An 18,024-nucleotide genomic window follows, 5' to 3' on the forward strand; every position below is an offset into this window, starting at 1 on the left:
GCAACGGGCGCTTATCTCGGTATGTGATTGCACCATAGAGTCCAAGCGATCCCTTAGGCATCTTGGGGTAATGATCGATGACAAGCTCAGCTTCGCTAGCCACGTTGAATATGCCTGTAAAAGGGCATCTACGGCTAAAGCGGCGCTATCGAGGATGATGTCTAACAGCTGGCGTGGCGCTGTCCAGGTATAGATGAACAATCTGGTTAAAAACGCTTAGAACGAGTAGAAACCTAAAGCGGTTGGAAAGCACGTACAGGATAATGTGCTTAAGAGTAGCAAGTGAATACCGGACGGTATCTTAAGAGGCCGTGTGCATCATAGCCGGGATGACGCCCATCGGGCTCATCATCAAGGAAGATGTTCAATGCTTCAACCAAAGAGGTACCAGAGGAGTCAGCGACACGTGTAAAGAGGAAACGCTCAAAAGTTGACAGCAGGAATGGGATAACTCCACTAAGGGTAGATGGACCCATCGGCTAATACCAAATGTGTCAGATTAGTACAAAAGAAAGAGAAGTGAACTTCCACCTGATGCAGTTTCTGTCAGGATATGGTTGCTATAGGCAGTACCTGCATAGGTTCGGGCACTCAGAACCTCCTGTGTGCCTCAGTTATGCTGGTGTGGAGGAAACAGCGGAGCATGTCGTATTCGATTTCCCCCGTTTCATTGTTGCGAGAGGTCGCATGCTCGCTACATGCAGGGGGGACACGTTCTCCGATAATATAATCCAGCCCTATAATATAGCCCTGCCGAGGCTGGTCCCCTATAACATCGTTAAATTCGGCTAGGAGAAGCAGTTTGTCTAGGTCATTTCTGCCACATGTGTTAAGTGTTATATGCCCTGGCCCCTCCCCGAAGAAATACCGTAAGTTGGTTCCGGGGAGATAAGGGTCTGAGGCCAAGGGTAATGTCTGTGCACTCTGTACACCGCTTGAGCGAGAATTGCGCACGTTCAGTGCCTGGGCTTGTTTTAGTGAGTCGTCGGTAGTGCGGCATCTCCACACTCCCTGAGTTACCTTCTCAGGAGATTGCAGGTTTCATCCTTGTGAAAAAATGGTTCGACTCGTTAGATTAATTCTGGAACGTTTCAATTAGTATTTCTTGTCGAACGATGTTAAAACATCTTTACCTAAGAGGTTCCGTTACAACCCTTGAACATAAACTCTTAGAGTTTTTCCTCAATTTTCCGGTGAAATTCGACATTTTTTTCACTTTTTTACTTGAGTCGTAAGCTTTTTCGATGATTTTTATTAATGAATAAGCGTTTCTATACCACAGGGCAACCTCATGGAGACGCTTGGTTGCTGACTCTTGGTTCTAAATGAACATCTACCTCATCCATTCGGTCATTTTGAACCACCACCATTTTTCAACCAACTTTTCGACACGATTTCAAACCGTAAAAAGCTCAAATTGGTATTGTAAAGCCACTGTTAAGACTTGTAATTGCCTTAAGATGATTATAACACAAAGCCATTTTAGAATTTTCAAGAGCACTAGTCTAGAGAACCAAACAGTGCTTTGATCTAAAAATTTGATCGACGGATCATCACCAATATGCTACCAATCGATCAAATTTTTAAAGCGAACAAATTCCATACTCTCTAGATCTGCGAACTTGAACGTTTGAAACGTCTTAGAACTCGTCCTGCCAATGGTTAAAGTACTTGCCCTTCACTCTCAAAACACAGAATCCGTTCATTACTGGTTCCACCAGATAACTCGCTTTATGTGCTTCCCAATCCCTATAAAGCCTATAAAGATGTGGTACTTACTTGGATGGAATGTTATCAAATCGATAAACGTAAAACATAATATCCAAAAAACTATTGACGTTGTAGAACATCTTTTATATTTATCAAATAAACATTCATATTTCATATTCAGGTTAATACAAAATGTAGGAACATAAGTTTAAAAACTTCATCTTTAGTTTGGTCCGGCCACTTACGGCAAGTATCCATTGTAGACCAGTCCACCCGGGTCGACTATCACATTGTTCTCTAGCGGCTTGATCCTCTCACTGTACGGTGCCACCATAATCCGTCGAAACTGGTTTGGCCTGGCCAAGTTCGCAATCCGTTCGTACCGGGACATGTACGGTTTGGCTGGTCCGGCCAAAATCAATCCTTTACTGTTGGGTATCTTAACGGCTTCGAACTCCTGCTGGATCAATCCCACCGTTATGACTTGCTTGTTGTTGAACGATCGTTTGGTCAGACCTTCGGGCTGTGGTTCGGGTGGAGTCGAAGCCTGAATTCGATTTCCTAGATCCGGTTTGAGACTGAGATCGTACCGATGCTGAGGTTGTTTCAGCTGCTTCTGCTCGATGGCGATGAGCTCATCACGGTTTTTGTACAACATACAGCAGGCACGCATCGTGAAGAAGTAGATGATCTCTACCCCAGACAGGAGACTGAAGCCCAAGAAGAGACCTGCGATACCACCGAATGATACCAGAAGGTCGACCCAACCGAACAGGACTTCGCGCTTGTAGCGAATGATGGGCCACGTGAGGTACTCGATCGTTACTACCGCATCCTTGTTGCCGTCGGAGATCAATCTGCATGAGAAATGGGAGATCTTGACTCTTGAAAGTTTTGATGAAGCAACAAGGCACTTACGATTTGGAATACTTCTCGATGTCGTACACCGTATTGTGACAACCCAGTTCGCAGTCCTGGCATCCGCTGATGCTGGTGATGTTTGCCACGTACTTGTCCAAACACGCCAGCTCCTTGACGGTACAGGACGGCAGCGAAACCGGCGGGGCATAGAACGGAGGAATGCACTTGCAGTACTGGAGACACTTCTGCATCCGGCACTCCTTCATGCAGCCCGAAAAGGTGTAATCGTCCCAGTAGTACTTTAGTTTGACCTCGTCCGGAAAGATGCACTTGCGCTGTCCGGTGGAGAGCTGCCGGGCGTCCTCGGTGGTGTAGGTTTCCTTCATCGAGATGAGGAAGTCGATGGCGAAGTTTTCCTCCCACTCGACGTGCGGCCGGAAGTCCCAGCCGGAGATTTCGTTGTACGAGTGGACGAAGATGTGCGACCGGCGGGACGGTTTGAACGTGAGGCCCCACTTTTTATCCGTTTCGTACAGGAAGTTGACCTTAGTGGTGCGCTCTCTGGTGGGGATGGGTAGAGGGAAATTATTGTAATATAGGGCTGGTTGTAAGTCTCTGGTCACTATTTTAATTCAGATCTTTAAAAGTCTCTAATGGTCTCTAATGGCGGATCTCTAAAATTTTGTGCTCAAAAACCTTTTTTTAATTTCTCTGTAGTATTCCTGAGTAACTCTTCAACAGCGTTTTTATCATGCTTTTTTGTATTGAAGAACGTTACACTCTTCATTCACAATGAACAAATGCTGAATATTATGGGAAAGCTTATTAACTACACTAACTATTAAAAAAACTTACTTAAAACAAAATCCTATAAGCACAATCCGGAAAATCTACTACAACTGCGTTACACAAACTTGTTTCAAAAATAGATATAAAAAAAAGATTTGGATCAAAGGAAGCAGCTTTTGATAATGTATCATCTAAATTCATGGCGAGGGCAATCGTAAAATGGATTAGTGAAATGTTATCAAACGCGAAATAACAGCTGCTCTTGGTATGGTGCAGAGCTACTTGGGCACTTCCATGATTCACTTTGACATGTGGGATTTTTCTCGGCCGAATTGTCTGAAACTTGTGGCCAAATATTAGCTCAGTAGCTTTGAAAAAACCCCACTGCCGAAGTGAATCAAACGTGCCAAGAATAGGATCCGGCTCCTAAACGTATCTTTATCCGTGAAAGCTGTAAAGGGGTGTCAAAATCATGATTATGCACCCCGATATCATGATAACAGAGTGTTTCCATGTTATGACAATACACCATGATTCGGACTCATGGCGGTGTTCAAAACCGCGTAAAAAACTTCAGTGTACTTTATTACTAAGAAAATCTATGATTTTTTTCGCTTCATAGCTTAAGATTTCTTCTGAAAATAAATGCACTTTTGGCAATATTTTACATTAAAACTACAGATATCACCACAAGACTCATTATTGTCCCAATTACAAATTAAAAATGATTAAAAAATTGTTTGTTTATCTAAATCAATGGTTTAAGACGATTTTCATTCATTGAGTTTATTTATTCATTACATATTCCTGAATCAGTGCGCATCGTACCTTCGAGCTGTGCGTACACGAATTCTCTCTGCTCTTGGAAGCTTTCTTTAAAAACTACCTAAATCAATAAAACAGTACTTTTCAGTGCCAAAATTCAAAACTGTACTTTTCAGTGCTACTAAAACAGTACTTTTTTTCTACTATTGATCCCTTTACGATCCTTGTTTGGACCCGTGCCTTCGATTTTTCGTTGGACCCGTTGGCGAAAGCTAGCGGTGGTAATCCTTCTTGGACACCGTCTTGGGAAAAAAACCTCTCGAAGGTCACGTCTTCTTTCGTTTATTCACTAAACATGGTTGCAACAACAAACAAAAGGAAGGGTGAATCTCTGAATTCACTACTTCCTTCCAAAAAAGTGGGTTTTAAAACTGTCACTACACGTGGCAAGAATGGAAGAAAGGACGTTTCCCCGGAATGCGAACTTTCTTCCAAGGGTGAAATGGATAATGTTGATAATTTTTTACCAATTTTACCGAACACCAAATCGAAGCAGTCTCCAGCCCAGGCTCTTTGATTCAAGTGAGGAAACAAAGAGTGCCGCCTATCGTGGTCAGTTGTTCCGAATTTGCGGGATTTAGACAGTAGATCTTGATTCCATTAGGGGAATCAAGGTCGCCTTTCAAATCGCAAAGAAAGGAGACTGTCGCGTTTTGCCGGAAACTCTTAAAGATCACGAACTTCTTCTCAAACATCTTGAAGAGAAGAAGCACATTTTTTTACTTATGACGACAAAACTGAACAATTGTTCAAAGTCGTCTTGAAAGGTCTCTCAAGTGACTATGAGTCACCTGAAGAGATCAAAAATGGAATAAAGTAGTCCAAGTAATCATTATGAAAAAGAGAACCCAATCTGGCTTTGTTCCGAAAAGGCTTTCTCAAGAATATTATTTAGTTCACTTTAACAAAAAAGATCTAAATAATATTAAAGCTTTAGAAAAAGCTAGACTTATGTTCGATGTCCGTGTGACATGGGGACATTTCCAGAAACCTGGAGGAAATTACCAGAACCCCACTCAGTGCTGTCGGTGCCAAAAGTGGGGTCATGGTACAAAAAATTGTCGCATGGATGCTAAATGCATGATTTGCGGAGGTTCTTCTAACGCTAAGGACGTCTGTCCAGTGAAGGAAGATATCACCAAGTTTACATGCTCGAATTGCGGGGGCAATCATAAGTCCATTTTTTTGGGATTGCCCTTCGGGTCGGGTAGCCGTTCGAATCTTTCAATTTCGAATATATCTACCCAAGGCAAATCCTTTGCCGATATCGTAGCAGGTAATTTGAACTCCTCCCCTATTCATACTTTGAGTACCCATTCTACTTGTTTCAAATCAAATGAAAAATAAAAACCCTGCCGCCACAGGAAACTTCTACTCCGCCTCTTCGTCTTCCGAACATTCTAACGGGAAATCATCAGATAATGTACCCACTTCAAGTGATATGTCTGACTCTGATTTTAATTTTGAAGCAAAAATTTAAATGTTATGTAAAACACGATTTGATTTGTATTTTGCTTTGTATTATAGGCTATAGCAACAGCGACAGTAAATACAAAAAAAAATTTGTTCTCGTATTTTTTGTGTTATATTTTTCATAAAACCGTTGGGAAAGGTTTCAGACGTAAAAACAATGCCACTGGCTTTATTTTTCGATTTTATTCGAATATTAAATTGTTCTTAGTCATGCGGCTACCCTATATGTATTTTATACCAGTAAATTTGTTGGTTATTTCTTTTCTTTGTGAGTAATTTATTCATGTTTTTCTAAAGAAATGTTAGCTTCATTTCAAACACTAGGCTTCAGAACAACAAAGTTTATAGCATTAAGCAAAAGTCCTCGTGGAGTTTATTCTTGATTCAACTGGAGTCTTTATGATAAAAATTGTGACTGTTACATCCATGAAAACTTTATAAGTCTACTGAATTCATAGAAAAGATCCCTTGAAAATTGCTTAAATTTATATAGCAAAATTCGTCAAAAACGATATCTATTTTATGAACAACTTTTTATTTACTAAAAACAAAAAATCAGCATCGAAATATAACTAGTGATGTAGTGAGTTCATTGGTAAGAATTATATGATAAGTAAATGGTGCGATGGTATTTGTTTGAAAATACAGTCGCCTCTCTACATCTCGATATCGAAAGGTCCATCGAGATAGGGAGAGATCGAGACAAAGAACAATTTTTTGATGAATACTAGATTGAAAACACTCCGATGCCAAGAATTTAATACACAAACAGACGTCATTTTGCGCTCCTAATTTGTTTTCAATCCCAAAACTTTGGTCTAGTATCCTTCGATATTGGTCATATTGACATACGGAGAGAAAATTGAGAACGAAAAATCAACAGAAACACATCGAGATATGGGGATATCGAGATAAGAAGGATATCGAGATATGGAGAGTGAAAATGTATGCAGACTGAAGGGACTTACGAAATCATCGACAAAGGGAGAGATATCGAGATGTAGAACATCGAGATGGGGAGAACCGACTGTGGATAGTAATTTCTTTTCTTATAAAGCTACCCGGGAAATATGAAAATCCCTGGAAAGACGGGAATCCCGGGAAACAGGAAATCATTTCCCGGGAAACGGGAATTCCGGGAAATCTCAATTCCCGGGAAATGTTCCCGGGAATGAAAACTCTACCGAGGAGTCCTCTGCACGTCCACAAGTAAACACTGGGATTTTGGATATGAGGGAGGGATTCGTTATATAATTTGAAATGAATGCGCCTAACCGGATTCGCCATATTACTCGATAAACGCATTGAACGCCGAACAAGTGTTCGTCACTCGCCTCCCAAGCGACAAGATCAAAGGATCAAACACTAACAACGCGTTCCGCGATCCGCGACACTAATCCACCGTGCTACGCGAGCCGCGCGCAACACGATTGATCCTGCCCTCATCGCCTGCCCCCGCAGGAGCAAGCGTCAAGGTCGAAGGATCAATATAAATAAAATAAAAAAATATTTGTGTTTATTTTTATTTTGCCATTGTATGAATGCCACATTTTCCAAGATATGGATTGGATATAAATTAAGTAAAGTAGGGGTATCATTCATAACTAATAATTTGGGAAATCCATTCGCTAACAATCTTGATGAGATCACTTATCCTTTTAGTTACACCACACTCTTGTTTGAATCTTTTAATAATATAAACCCTTTTTTCATAACAATAATTCAATCCTATATAAAAGCTTCTCCTTCTGATATTTGTAAAAAAAAAGATAATTTTTTTCTTGTTTTAATTTCTTAAATCCAGTTAACTGTGGGCTTCTTGGCCGTGCGGTTTGTGTTACCAAGTATTTAGCCGTATCGAGTCAAGGGGTGTGGGTTCGATTCCCGCTTCGGCAGGAAGGTTTTTCAACTGTCCACTGGGCGTTGCATGCTAGTCCGTTGTCTAGTGTGGTGCTTCCTTCAAAGGGCAAATCGTCCACTGGAAGCATTAACGTGTCGGTGTCTCAAAAAAAAAAAAACTCTCCCTTACTCGATATTTTGTATCTCGATATTTCCCCTAACTCGATGGAATGCGCGTCCCTTCAATATAGCATGCTTCGGTTCCTCCGGATAGAGGAGAAGAGCAAAAGAATAACAAAATTTACCGTTAAAATAGAATGTTTGAATAGCAAAATTTGTTCTTTGTTTGTTCGAGATAAGAGATAAAATAACAAAACTAATAACTGAGTTTGTATGGCATAAAAACTAAATCATAACATATTTTACCATTGTAATAACAAAATAATAGAAAAAATATAGGAAACCGTAAATAGCAAAATATGTTATTATTTTGATATTGATAACTAAATAAAAACTAAATAAGCTATTCACGAGTAGATCAAAATAACGATTTTAGTTCTTTGACTTTAATATCTAAATTTAGCATGATTAAAAAATAAACTTTTAGCTTTCCTGATAAAAAACTTTTGCTTTTTGAATATTTAATGAATATCATACGAAAAAATGAGCTATTATGGCAAAATTTGATTTTGGTTTGTTCTCATAAATTATTTAAGTTAAGTTTTCAAATATCAAAATAATGACATATTTTACTGTGATGGCGATGTTTGTTATTCTTTAGATATTTAATGTTTATTTTTAGTATTTTTGCACAAATAACAAATTTTACCATGATAGTATATTTTGTAATTGATTAGTTATTACATGACTCTCAAGTATAACATACCAATGACAAATTTTGCTATGATTGTATGTTTTGCTATTGATGAGATCATGAAATATTTAATGTCATATATTAAAAACATAATAATGGTCAAACTAGATATGATTGCAAAATTTGTTCTTATTTTACCATTATTTTGTTATTCAGCTCTACCCGGGCTCTGTAAGTCGATACCTCTATGTCTCGATGTTCCCTAACTCGATGCGATCCGTTTGAGTTTCCCAGGTGAGCTTACCTCTCTCACTCGATATATTCGTGAAAAGTCCCATATGTTCTCCAAATGTTAAGACATTTTATTAAATTGAATATTATTGTTAAATTGATAGTAAAATTAAGGTTTACTACCCATGTCTGGGTGATAAAATTTTCAATTTTTTTCAGGCCATTAAAAAAGTGCCACATAGGTAAATGTGGCAAAATGGTTTTATTTTTCACGTCAAAATCACTATTTTGCATGTATTTTGTCAGAATAATGAAAAGTTTAAAATTTCAAAACTATGTGTTCTCCCGAACTCAAGGGTTCCTTCAATATCAAGTTAGGGAGAGTTGATTATAGTATTATTCCAAACAATACATTCATTTCTTATATCGAGGTGTTCTGTGTTAGGAAACACTATCATCCTTGTTTGGTTAAAGTCAACAATGTATTACATTTCATTTGTCGTAGTAGTAGAGAATAAACTTATCCTAAATAGTAAAAAAAGATGCTGGATAGTAGCAAATAAAACAGCAGGATAAGAAGATTTTGCTCGATGCGTATAGCAAATTTGTCATCCTCCTTGAGCAGATCAAAATGTTAGCCCTTGTGGTACTGAACAGCTTTGCCGAAGACACCAGCTTCCTAAGTGGTCAGGCTACTGAGCTATCCGCAAAACAAAAAATCAGTGCTCACTAGCGCCGCCTGGTGGCGTAATTCCGTATTAGAATGACCACCGCATGTCAGCCCTTGAGCTACTGGTATCAGAAGGCCGGCTCCAAAAGCACGTTCCCCACCGGTTGGGAGATTTGTGCCATCGCCATATTTGAGCCTATTTCATCATCTACCCGATGGGAGAGGAAAGGGAAGGGAAAGATGGGAGGAAATAGGAGTGGGTCCCTTGAAGAGGGAAGATCGCATAAGCGAAATGAGAGCATGTAGCTCCATACCACAATGGGTTCGAACAGCGCCCTAAAAAGGGCACTGCAAAACGCGTGAGCGTAAAGAGAGCCTATAGCTCATTACCACAGCGGGTTAAGAATAACAGGATGTCCTGAAGATTCAGGCTTCTGTATTCAGTTTCACTTAATAAGTGTTTACCAAGTAATTGGAATCGCATTTGCGCAAAAACTGGACAGTTACATATCAGGTGATACGAAGTTCCATAATCGGAGTCACAACTATCACACACAAATGAGTCAGCACGCTGAATATTTGCCATGTGATAGTTGAGTCGGCAGTGGCCTGTCAACGCTCTGACCAAGAGACTGCAATTCTGCTTTGACAGATTTGTTAAATACTTCGCCACCTTTGGAGATGGCTCAGTAATATACAATTTTGTTTGACGACACGACTCCAAACTATTCCAATATTGCTTGTGCTGAGTTGCCGCCCAAGAGTTTATCTGAAGCTTCACCCAGCACTTCGAAATTGGAATAGCCGGCTCAGGGCCAATGAAGTCATGCGATGCTCCATCGCGAGCTAGCTCATCAGCCAATTCATTTCCAGCGATGGAAGAATGGCCAGGTACCCATACAAGGTTTACAGAGTTGACTGAATTCAGTTCCTCAATTTGAGTTCGACATGCGATAACAAGCTTCGACCTTGAGTTGGCCGAAGCGAGAGCTTTTATAGCAGCCTGACTATCTGAACAGAAGTATATGACTTTACCCATTACGCGCTGTTGAAGTGCTGATTGCACTCCACACATAAGAGCAAATATTTCCGCCTGAAAAACGGTGCAGTTTCTACCAAGTGAGTAAAACTGATTCAGCCTTAGCTCACGAGAATATACTCCTGCACCAGCTCTACCTTCAAGAAGGGAGCCATCAGTGTAACATACTATATTGTTTGATATACTTCTTTCCAAATAGCCAGACGTCCACTCTTCCCGTGAAGGGAATTGTGTGGTAAATGTCCTGTAAGGAAAGTTACAAGCAATTGTGAGATCACTTGGAGCAAGGACAATTTTGTCCCAATTCACCAAAAGTGGAAACAACGAAGTGTGTGTAGATCTACGATTCACTGGATTTTTCTCCAGTAGATCCAGTACCCATAAACGGTAAGAGCAAGAAAGTGCTTCTTGTTTAAGATATATGTGTAGTGGCGCAACGTCGAAAAGGGCCTCGAGCGCTGCTGTGGGAGTTGTAGAGAACGCACCAGACATCGCCATCAAGCACATCCTTTGGAGATGGCCCAATTTTGATTGGATTGTTCTCACTTCGCCCTTTTGCCACCACACAAGACATCCATATGCCAATATTGGTCGAACAACTGTTGTGTAAATCCATTTGATATATTTGGGTTTGAGGCCCCAAGTTTTACCAAAGGTTCGCCGGCATTGACCGAAGGCCATGCAAGCTTTTTTGACTCTGAAATCAATGTGAGGTGTCCATGAAAGTTTGGAATCTAGAATGACTCCGACATACTTTACTTGATCAGTCACATTAATCTCAGTGCCAAAAAGACGTAAAGGTCGAATTCCATCGCGGTTTCGTCTTTCCGTAAAAAGAACAATAGATGTTTTATTCGGGTTAACCGAAAGGCCATATTGGCGACACCAACTCTCGACTACCTGAAGAGCACTTTGCATCAGGTCGAATAGGGTGCTTATGCACATACCAACTATCAGAGCTAGATAGTCGTCGGCAAATCCATAAGTTGGAAAACCGCAATTATTGAGTTGCCTCAATAGCGTATCTGCTACGAGATTCCACAAAAGTGGTGACAAGACTCCCCCTTGGGGGCATCCGCAAACACTCAATTTTCGAATCGCTGATTGACGCAATGTCGAGAAGAGATGTCGGTTTTTGAGCATTTGATGAATCCAATTGGTAATCATTGTAGGTAGCCCATGGTTTCGTGCGGCTTCCAATATGGCATCGAAAGACACGTTATCAAAGGCACCCTCAATATCCAAGAAAACACCCAAGCACGATTGCTTCTGAGCGAATGCTTTCTCGATATCGTATACAACTTTGTGTAAAAGAGTCACAGTGGACTTTCCAGATTGGTAAGCATGTTGATTCACATGAAGAGGCATGTTTGCCAAATAAACATCACGGATGTGATGATCGATAATCCGTTCCAGACATTTCAGAAGAAAAGAGGTCAGACTGATTGGTCTAAAACTCTTCGCTTCCTCATACGACGCACGTCCTCCTTTTGGGATAAACTTTACAGTAATATCACGCCAGGATTTGGGAATGTACCCGGTAGCAAAACTGCTTACAAGTAGCTTTTTCAAAACATGTTTGATAAACTCAAATCCCTTTTGGAGCAGAACAGGATAAATCCCATCCGCTCCTGGAGATTTGAAAGGAGCAAAACTATTAAGTGCCCATTGAATCGATTCAGTAGTTACGATACTGCGAGCCGAGGCCAGAGACTCGTAACTACATGAAAAGACATTTGATTCATCCGTAGATGCTATGTCCACACATCCGGGGAAGTGTGTATTGAATAAACATTCTAAAACTTCTTCATCGGAAGAAGTAAAGTCACCATTAGGTAAGCGAATTTCGTTCACTTGGAAATCCTTAGATTTTGCAAGAATTTTGTTCAACCGACTGACTTCACTCAAACTGGAAACATTTGTACAAAGGTTTTTCCAGCCGGATCGTTCAGCAGAACGAAGAGCCTTCTTGTAAGCCTTGCGAGCTGACTTGAACGACTCTGATCCAGCTGAACGGCGTCTGTTCCAACTCCTTCTACATTGTTTCCTGAGTCTAGTCAGATCGGAATTCCACCATGGGGTCCCTCTTGTAGTCTTTACAGACCGCAGAGGACATGCTTCTTCAAAAGCTTCCATAATGTAGGATGTTGTAGTATCAACGGCATCATCCAGATCACTTGGATTTTCAATGGACGGAGAATATCCATGAAATTTGGTCGCAACCAATTCAATGTAGAGTTCCCAGTTTGTTGACCGGGGATTCCTAAAACGCAAAGTCTGCGCAGTTACATTTGAATGTTCAAAGAAGATGTAGCGATGATCAGATAATGATTCCTCATCTGATACATGCCAATTCGTCAACTCGTGACTGATTCTATTCGAGCAGAGCGTTATGTCTAACACTTCTTCTCTATTAGAAACCATGAAGGTTGGGCGATTGCCTATGTTAAGTAATCCAAGGTCTGTACTACTTAAGTATTCCATCAGACTGGAGCCTCTCAAATTGATATCCGAGCTGCCCCAGATGATGTGATGAGCATTGGCATCACTGCCCACAATCAGCGGAAGGCCTTTTGTTACGCAGTGTACGACAACTCGTTTGAAGTCATCCGTTGGGGATGGTTCATCATGTGGTAAATATACCGAACAATAGACGTATTTCCTGTTGAGGTCACCAACAGAAACATCGATTGTGACAGCACATACATCTCTGGTAGTTAACTCAGAAATGAGTGTAGCAACGATTGCTTTATTAACGAGCACGCATGCGCGGGGCATGGAGCGCGAGTTTGCCATTTCAAGCTTGCTAAAAGTAGCAAAAACTGGGTCCACAAGGTTACCTAGATAGAAGTTCCCTCTACGAAAGTAGGGTTCTTGAACTAGCGCCACTTGGGCTGCACCATTTTGCATGAGTCTGCAAAGATTGATCGTTGCTGTTCTTTTATGCTGAAGATTGATCTGAGCTAACCTAACCGTAGCCACTACCCAAACTAGGCAGGATTAAGCTTTTTGCAATCTCAGCACGAAAAAGACCAGCAACGAAAAAACCAGATCGGTATCTATTTAAAGTCGCCAAAGGCGAAAGAGCACAGAATACACTGTGTAAAACGCATAATGCGAATCCATATAGGTGATAATTTAAATTAAATGTCAACATATTCATAATCCCACCCTTATTAAGCCTCAAGATAGAGACTGAGGAAGGGCAGCCGATTATCTCGGAGAAACACAAGGTCACCTGCACCATTGCTCCGGGTAGCACAGGAAGGACTCAATACTGTGGAGGGCGCCCTGGTACCCCACAGGCTCCGTTTGCGGTTAGGTTTTATTTAGACCCCCCTAACCATTCATTCTTAGGCACGGTACGCATCACACCATAAATTAGGGGTCACCTGTGAGGTGGACTTTTACCACCGGAACAGGCAATCCGTAGTGTTAATTCTTAGCCAGTTGAAACAACCGCTACCGACACTACGCGGCTATCTAGGCTGCTCGGGAAAAGGAGGTTAATATTGATGATTAACTCCTGACGTGCCCAAGCAGCCACTGATTGTATGTTTTGCTATTGATGAGATCATGAAATATTTAATGTCATATATTAAAAACATAATAATGGTCAAACTAGATATGATTGCAAAATTTGTTCTTATTTTACCATTATTTTGTTATTCAGCTCTACCCGGGCTCTGTAAGTCGATACCTCTATGTCTCGATGTTCCCTAACTCGATGCGATCCGTTTGAGTTTCCCAGGTGAGCTTACCTCTCTCACTCGATATATTCGTGAAAAGTCCCATATGTTCTCCAAATGTTAAGACATTTTATTAAATTGAATATTATTGTTAAATTGATAGTAAAATTAAGGTTTACTACCCATGTCTGGGTGATAAAATTTTCAATTTTTTTCAGGCCATTAAAAAAGTGCCACATAGGTAAATGTGGCAAAATGGTTTTATTTTTCACGTCAAAATCACTATTTTGCATGTATTTTGTCAGAATAATGAAAAGTTTAAAATTTCAAAACTATGTGTTCTCCCGAACTCAAGGGTTCCTTCAATATCAAGTTAGGGAGAGTTGATTATAGTATTATTCCAAACAATACATTCATTTCTTATATCGAGGTGTTCTGTGTTAGGAAACACTATCATCCTTGTTTGGTTAAAGTCAACAATGTATTACATTTCATTTGTCGTAGTAGTAGAGAATAAACTTATCCTAAATAGTAAAAAAAGATGCTGGATAGTAGCAAATAAAACAGCAGGATAAGAAGATTTTGCTCGATGCGTATAGCAAATTTGTCATCCTCCTTGAGCAGATCAAAATGTTAGCCCTTGTGGTACTGAACAGCTTTGCCGAAGACACCAGCTTCCTAAGTGGTCAGGCTACTGAGCTATCCGCAAAACAAAAAATCAGTGCTCACTAGCGCCGCCTGGTGGCGTAATTCCGTATTAGAATGACCACCGCATGTCAGCCCTTGAGCTACTGAATAACTCTTCCGAAGACACTAACATTCCAAAACATCAGGTTCGAGAAATATCGTGTTACAAATTTTGCATTCCTATCCCTCATACCCATGTAACACGCGAAAAATCTTTCAAAGAGATGCATTCTAAAATTGGTTCCAAATATGTATAAATAAAAGCATCTGTAACTTATCTAGTTCTAGTTCCGTCGCATATTAATATCAAAAGCTTATATAGTTTCGTTATAGTTCCAATACACTTGCATTTCACCCCTTGTTTGGCGTTTAACTTTATCGAAACAACGAGAATTGCTGCAAACCCGAGCAAAGTTGAATAGCAAAATGATAATAAATCTTGTTACCTGGTTATCATCATTTGATAACTGATTTTGTTATCATCTTAGCTGAATTAACAGCCAACATAACAAAAATGAGAACTCTAATTTGTTTGTAGAATAACAAAGTAATAGTAAATTATGTTATTACTGAGTTCAAGTTGATAACTAAATTTACAGCATCATATTTTTTTGAATTTTATGATCATAAATCAGGGAAAAAAAATTGAGCAACGTCTTAGATGTCTTTTCGTCTTGTTACCATCGTATTTCATCAATATTTTTCAATTGTGGATGGTTTTGCAATCGTATTCTCAAAAACAAGATATTTCAATTACAATGACCCAATGTCATCCCATCTAAGGGGTGAGATTAGGTCGTTTTTTATTTACGTGTAGTGCCGTTATTTAATTTTGTTAAATCATAAATTGTTTTATGATGAACTGCCTGGAGAATATCCAAAAAAATGAAAGTGATACTAGGCATAATGTCACAATGAACCTTCGGAAATAGTTTTGGCAGTGCCGTTGGAAAAAATGTCTGGGTGAATCCTTTGGAAAATAAACTAATTCATTCCACCGTTTCCGTTTCGAAGAAAAAAGTGACAAGAAAGCTGTTGTTGTATTGCAATATGGACCGATGCACGAGTTCACAAATTTGACGTTTGAGCGGTGCCGAATAGGCCAGGGGAAGTGGTTCACCTAGAGTGAATTTCTGTCAAAGAAAAAGTAGATTTTGTATGAGATTTGACAGAAAAATGAAGGACAAGTTCATCCACTTCTCCTGGCCTATTCACTGGTTGCCATGGTCACGTAAATAACACGGCACCGCTCAAACGTCAGATAGTGAACTGGTGCATCGGTCCATTGTTGTGTTGTTGAATTCAAACAACCCTTAAAGGCTTCGTGTTGCTAGTCGAAATATGCAGGAAAAATGGTAAGAGCATATTTTTGAATGACAGTGGAAGAATAATTTCAATGAACACCTGAACGGTTCAGCGGCCTGAGGAAAACACAAGACCAGGACAGTAGAAATATGTACTGTCGCTCTGTCGTGTTTTGTACAATCGCACGACCGAGCACACTATGCTATCTATCTCTATCCTATTTCTTTTCAAACCTTTCTAAAAGACTTACTCTACATCCTGATTCGACACATATCGTGCATTGAACGAGTAGCAAAACCCATGCTCCGAATACACCTGCTTGAAGTACGCACAGCAATCGATCGGCTCGTCCTTATACCGGCAGTCGACGAAAGTTTTCGTACAACCAATCGCCATTTTGAAAACCAGCTTCCGCAAGTTCTGCAGCGACTTCATAACCAGCCCATTCGTGTCCGAAATATTACTGCCCAGGGCCACCAGCTTGTCCAGCACTCCATACGACATCTGAGTCAACAGCTTCAGAAACGGTTCATACTGTTCCGATCCGGCTTCGTAGTTGGCCAGCGTTACCAGGGCCACCTCGCTAACTTGCTTCTCGTCATAGGGCACTTCCGGACAGACCATCACCGTTGGGAAAATCACCTCCTGATTGTGGAAATCCGTGTCCAGCCCGGTGATGGTCGGATTGGTTTGGAACTTCTCCCACAGACTGAAAATGATGACGATGGCCGCGACGGCCCCGGTGGCCACGAAGCTAAACCACATGAATCGCTCGAAAAAGGGTCGCCCCTCCTCAGCGATATAGCGCACTCCATGAAGGGTGGAATTTTCGAAGAACTCCTTTGTCTGATACAGGAGACTGCCCTTCAACAGCCGGACCGTTCCGAAGGGATCCTTTTTCTTTTTCGGTTTCTTCGTCTTCTTGGACTTGGCGGGTTTCTTTACGGCACCTTTTTTCTTGACCGTTACTTTGTCCGAAGGATCCATCTCGCAGTGAATTACATTTTATTGCTTTGAGAAGAGAAACGGATACTTGAAACGACACAGAATGGTACACGTGTTCCGGTGATTTGGGGGACGTTGTCAATGTTGAGCGCGGTCGCGTGATTGACTGTGATTATAGTGCTCGATGTGATCGAGTCAGGTATATAATTTTTGGGTTATGCGCACTGATTTCCGGCGTAACAATCTTATCTGGGGATGTAATCAGTGCCGGACTGAGGACACGCGAATGGCGCGACGGGAGTTGTTCTGGATTGAATTCCTTATCCTTTATTGAATCATTAACGTTACCGTGATTGAGAGTGGAGTTGGGCAACTGTGTCATGAGTTGTGGATAGTAATAAATTGTTTGAATGATTTTTGTCAGTGTTTATGAAAATGGAGTACTGAAGGCTAGTCTTAAGCCAATACTTATTTCAGTAATTTTCTATACACTCCCGTCCAAAAGTTCGGATTAAACCCCTAAAAACATACAAAAGGGTTTTTTTTTCGAGGATTTTGAGATAACGGTTCAAATGTCGTACCGGTTTAAAATTTGGGTCGATCCAATACTGAGAAAATAACCATATTTTCTCAGTGTAGTTTTCGAAAAATGTCACAATTTCAAGTAGAATTTAGTAAACATAAAAATACCTACGAAAGTAAGATTAATTCATTCTCTAGGGGGACCCACATTTTTAGACGAGAGTGCAAACTCTTGTACAGTTAAAAAGGAATTAAGAATTTTTTCGTTCAAAATCAACAAAGTTTAAATGAAAATGTGTTCACTGTATACTATTCTCCATTCAAATTACAGTGAACTGCTTTTTGAGTTTCGATGATGACGATGATTGCAATGACGGATTATTTACATTGGCGTTAATAGGGAGGGGCCAGGGAGGGCCTGGCCCCCCTGAATCATGGGCTTGCCCCCCGAAAAAAAAATGGAGAAGAAATGACAATATAGTTGAAGCTAGTTTTTAGTATCAAACTTATTATACTAAACGCGTTAAATGCACTTTGAATATAAATTTCTGGACGATCATTGTTTGACAGGCAATTGCAATATTTAATTTTAAAACGTCACATACTGCTATATTGCTATATACTG

The 18,024-nt window shown here is 40.3% G+C and overlaps 1 protein-coding gene across 1 annotated transcript; it reads right to left on the reverse strand.

Moving 5' to 3' along the window:
* Positions 1–1,894: 1,894 nt before the first annotated feature.
* On the reverse strand, positions 1,895–16,981 carry LOC5579136 (sodium channel protein Nach). The gene is made up of 3 exons (XM_001664179.2): positions 16,183–16,981; positions 2,629–3,132; positions 1,895–2,567 (listed from the first exon to the last, which is right to left on the reverse strand). Exons 1-3 carry the CDS (start codon positions 16,917–16,919, stop codon positions 1,952–1,954), a joined length of 1,857 nt encoding a protein of 618 aa, XP_001664229.2. The 5' UTR covers positions 16,920–16,981; the 3' UTR covers positions 1,895–1,951.
* Between the last annotated feature and the right edge of the window lie 1,043 nt (positions 16,982–18,024).

The sequence above is a fragment of the Aedes aegypti genome, chromosome 1 (assembly GCF_002204515.2).
Source record: "Aedes aegypti strain LVP_AGWG chromosome 1, AaegL5.0 Primary Assembly, whole genome shotgun sequence".
NCBI lineage: Eukaryota > Metazoa > Arthropoda > Insecta > Diptera > Culicidae > Aedes > Aedes aegypti.

Excerpts from the sequence above, each read along its gene's own strand:
- LOC5579136 (XM_001664179.2), bottom strand. The coding sequence starts at position 16,919 with ATGGATCCTTCGGACAAAGTAACGGTCAAGAAAAAAGGTGCCGTAAAG. Across the intron at positions 3,133-16,182 it reads GTGTCGAATCAGGATGTAGA|AGAGCGCACCACTAAGGTCA; the intron begins GTAAGTCTTTTA and ends CATCCCCACCAG. Across the intron at positions 2,568-2,628 it reads ATCGAGAAGTATTCCAAATC|ATTGATCTCCGACGGCAACA; the intron begins GTAAGTGCCTTG and ends TTTCTCATGCAG.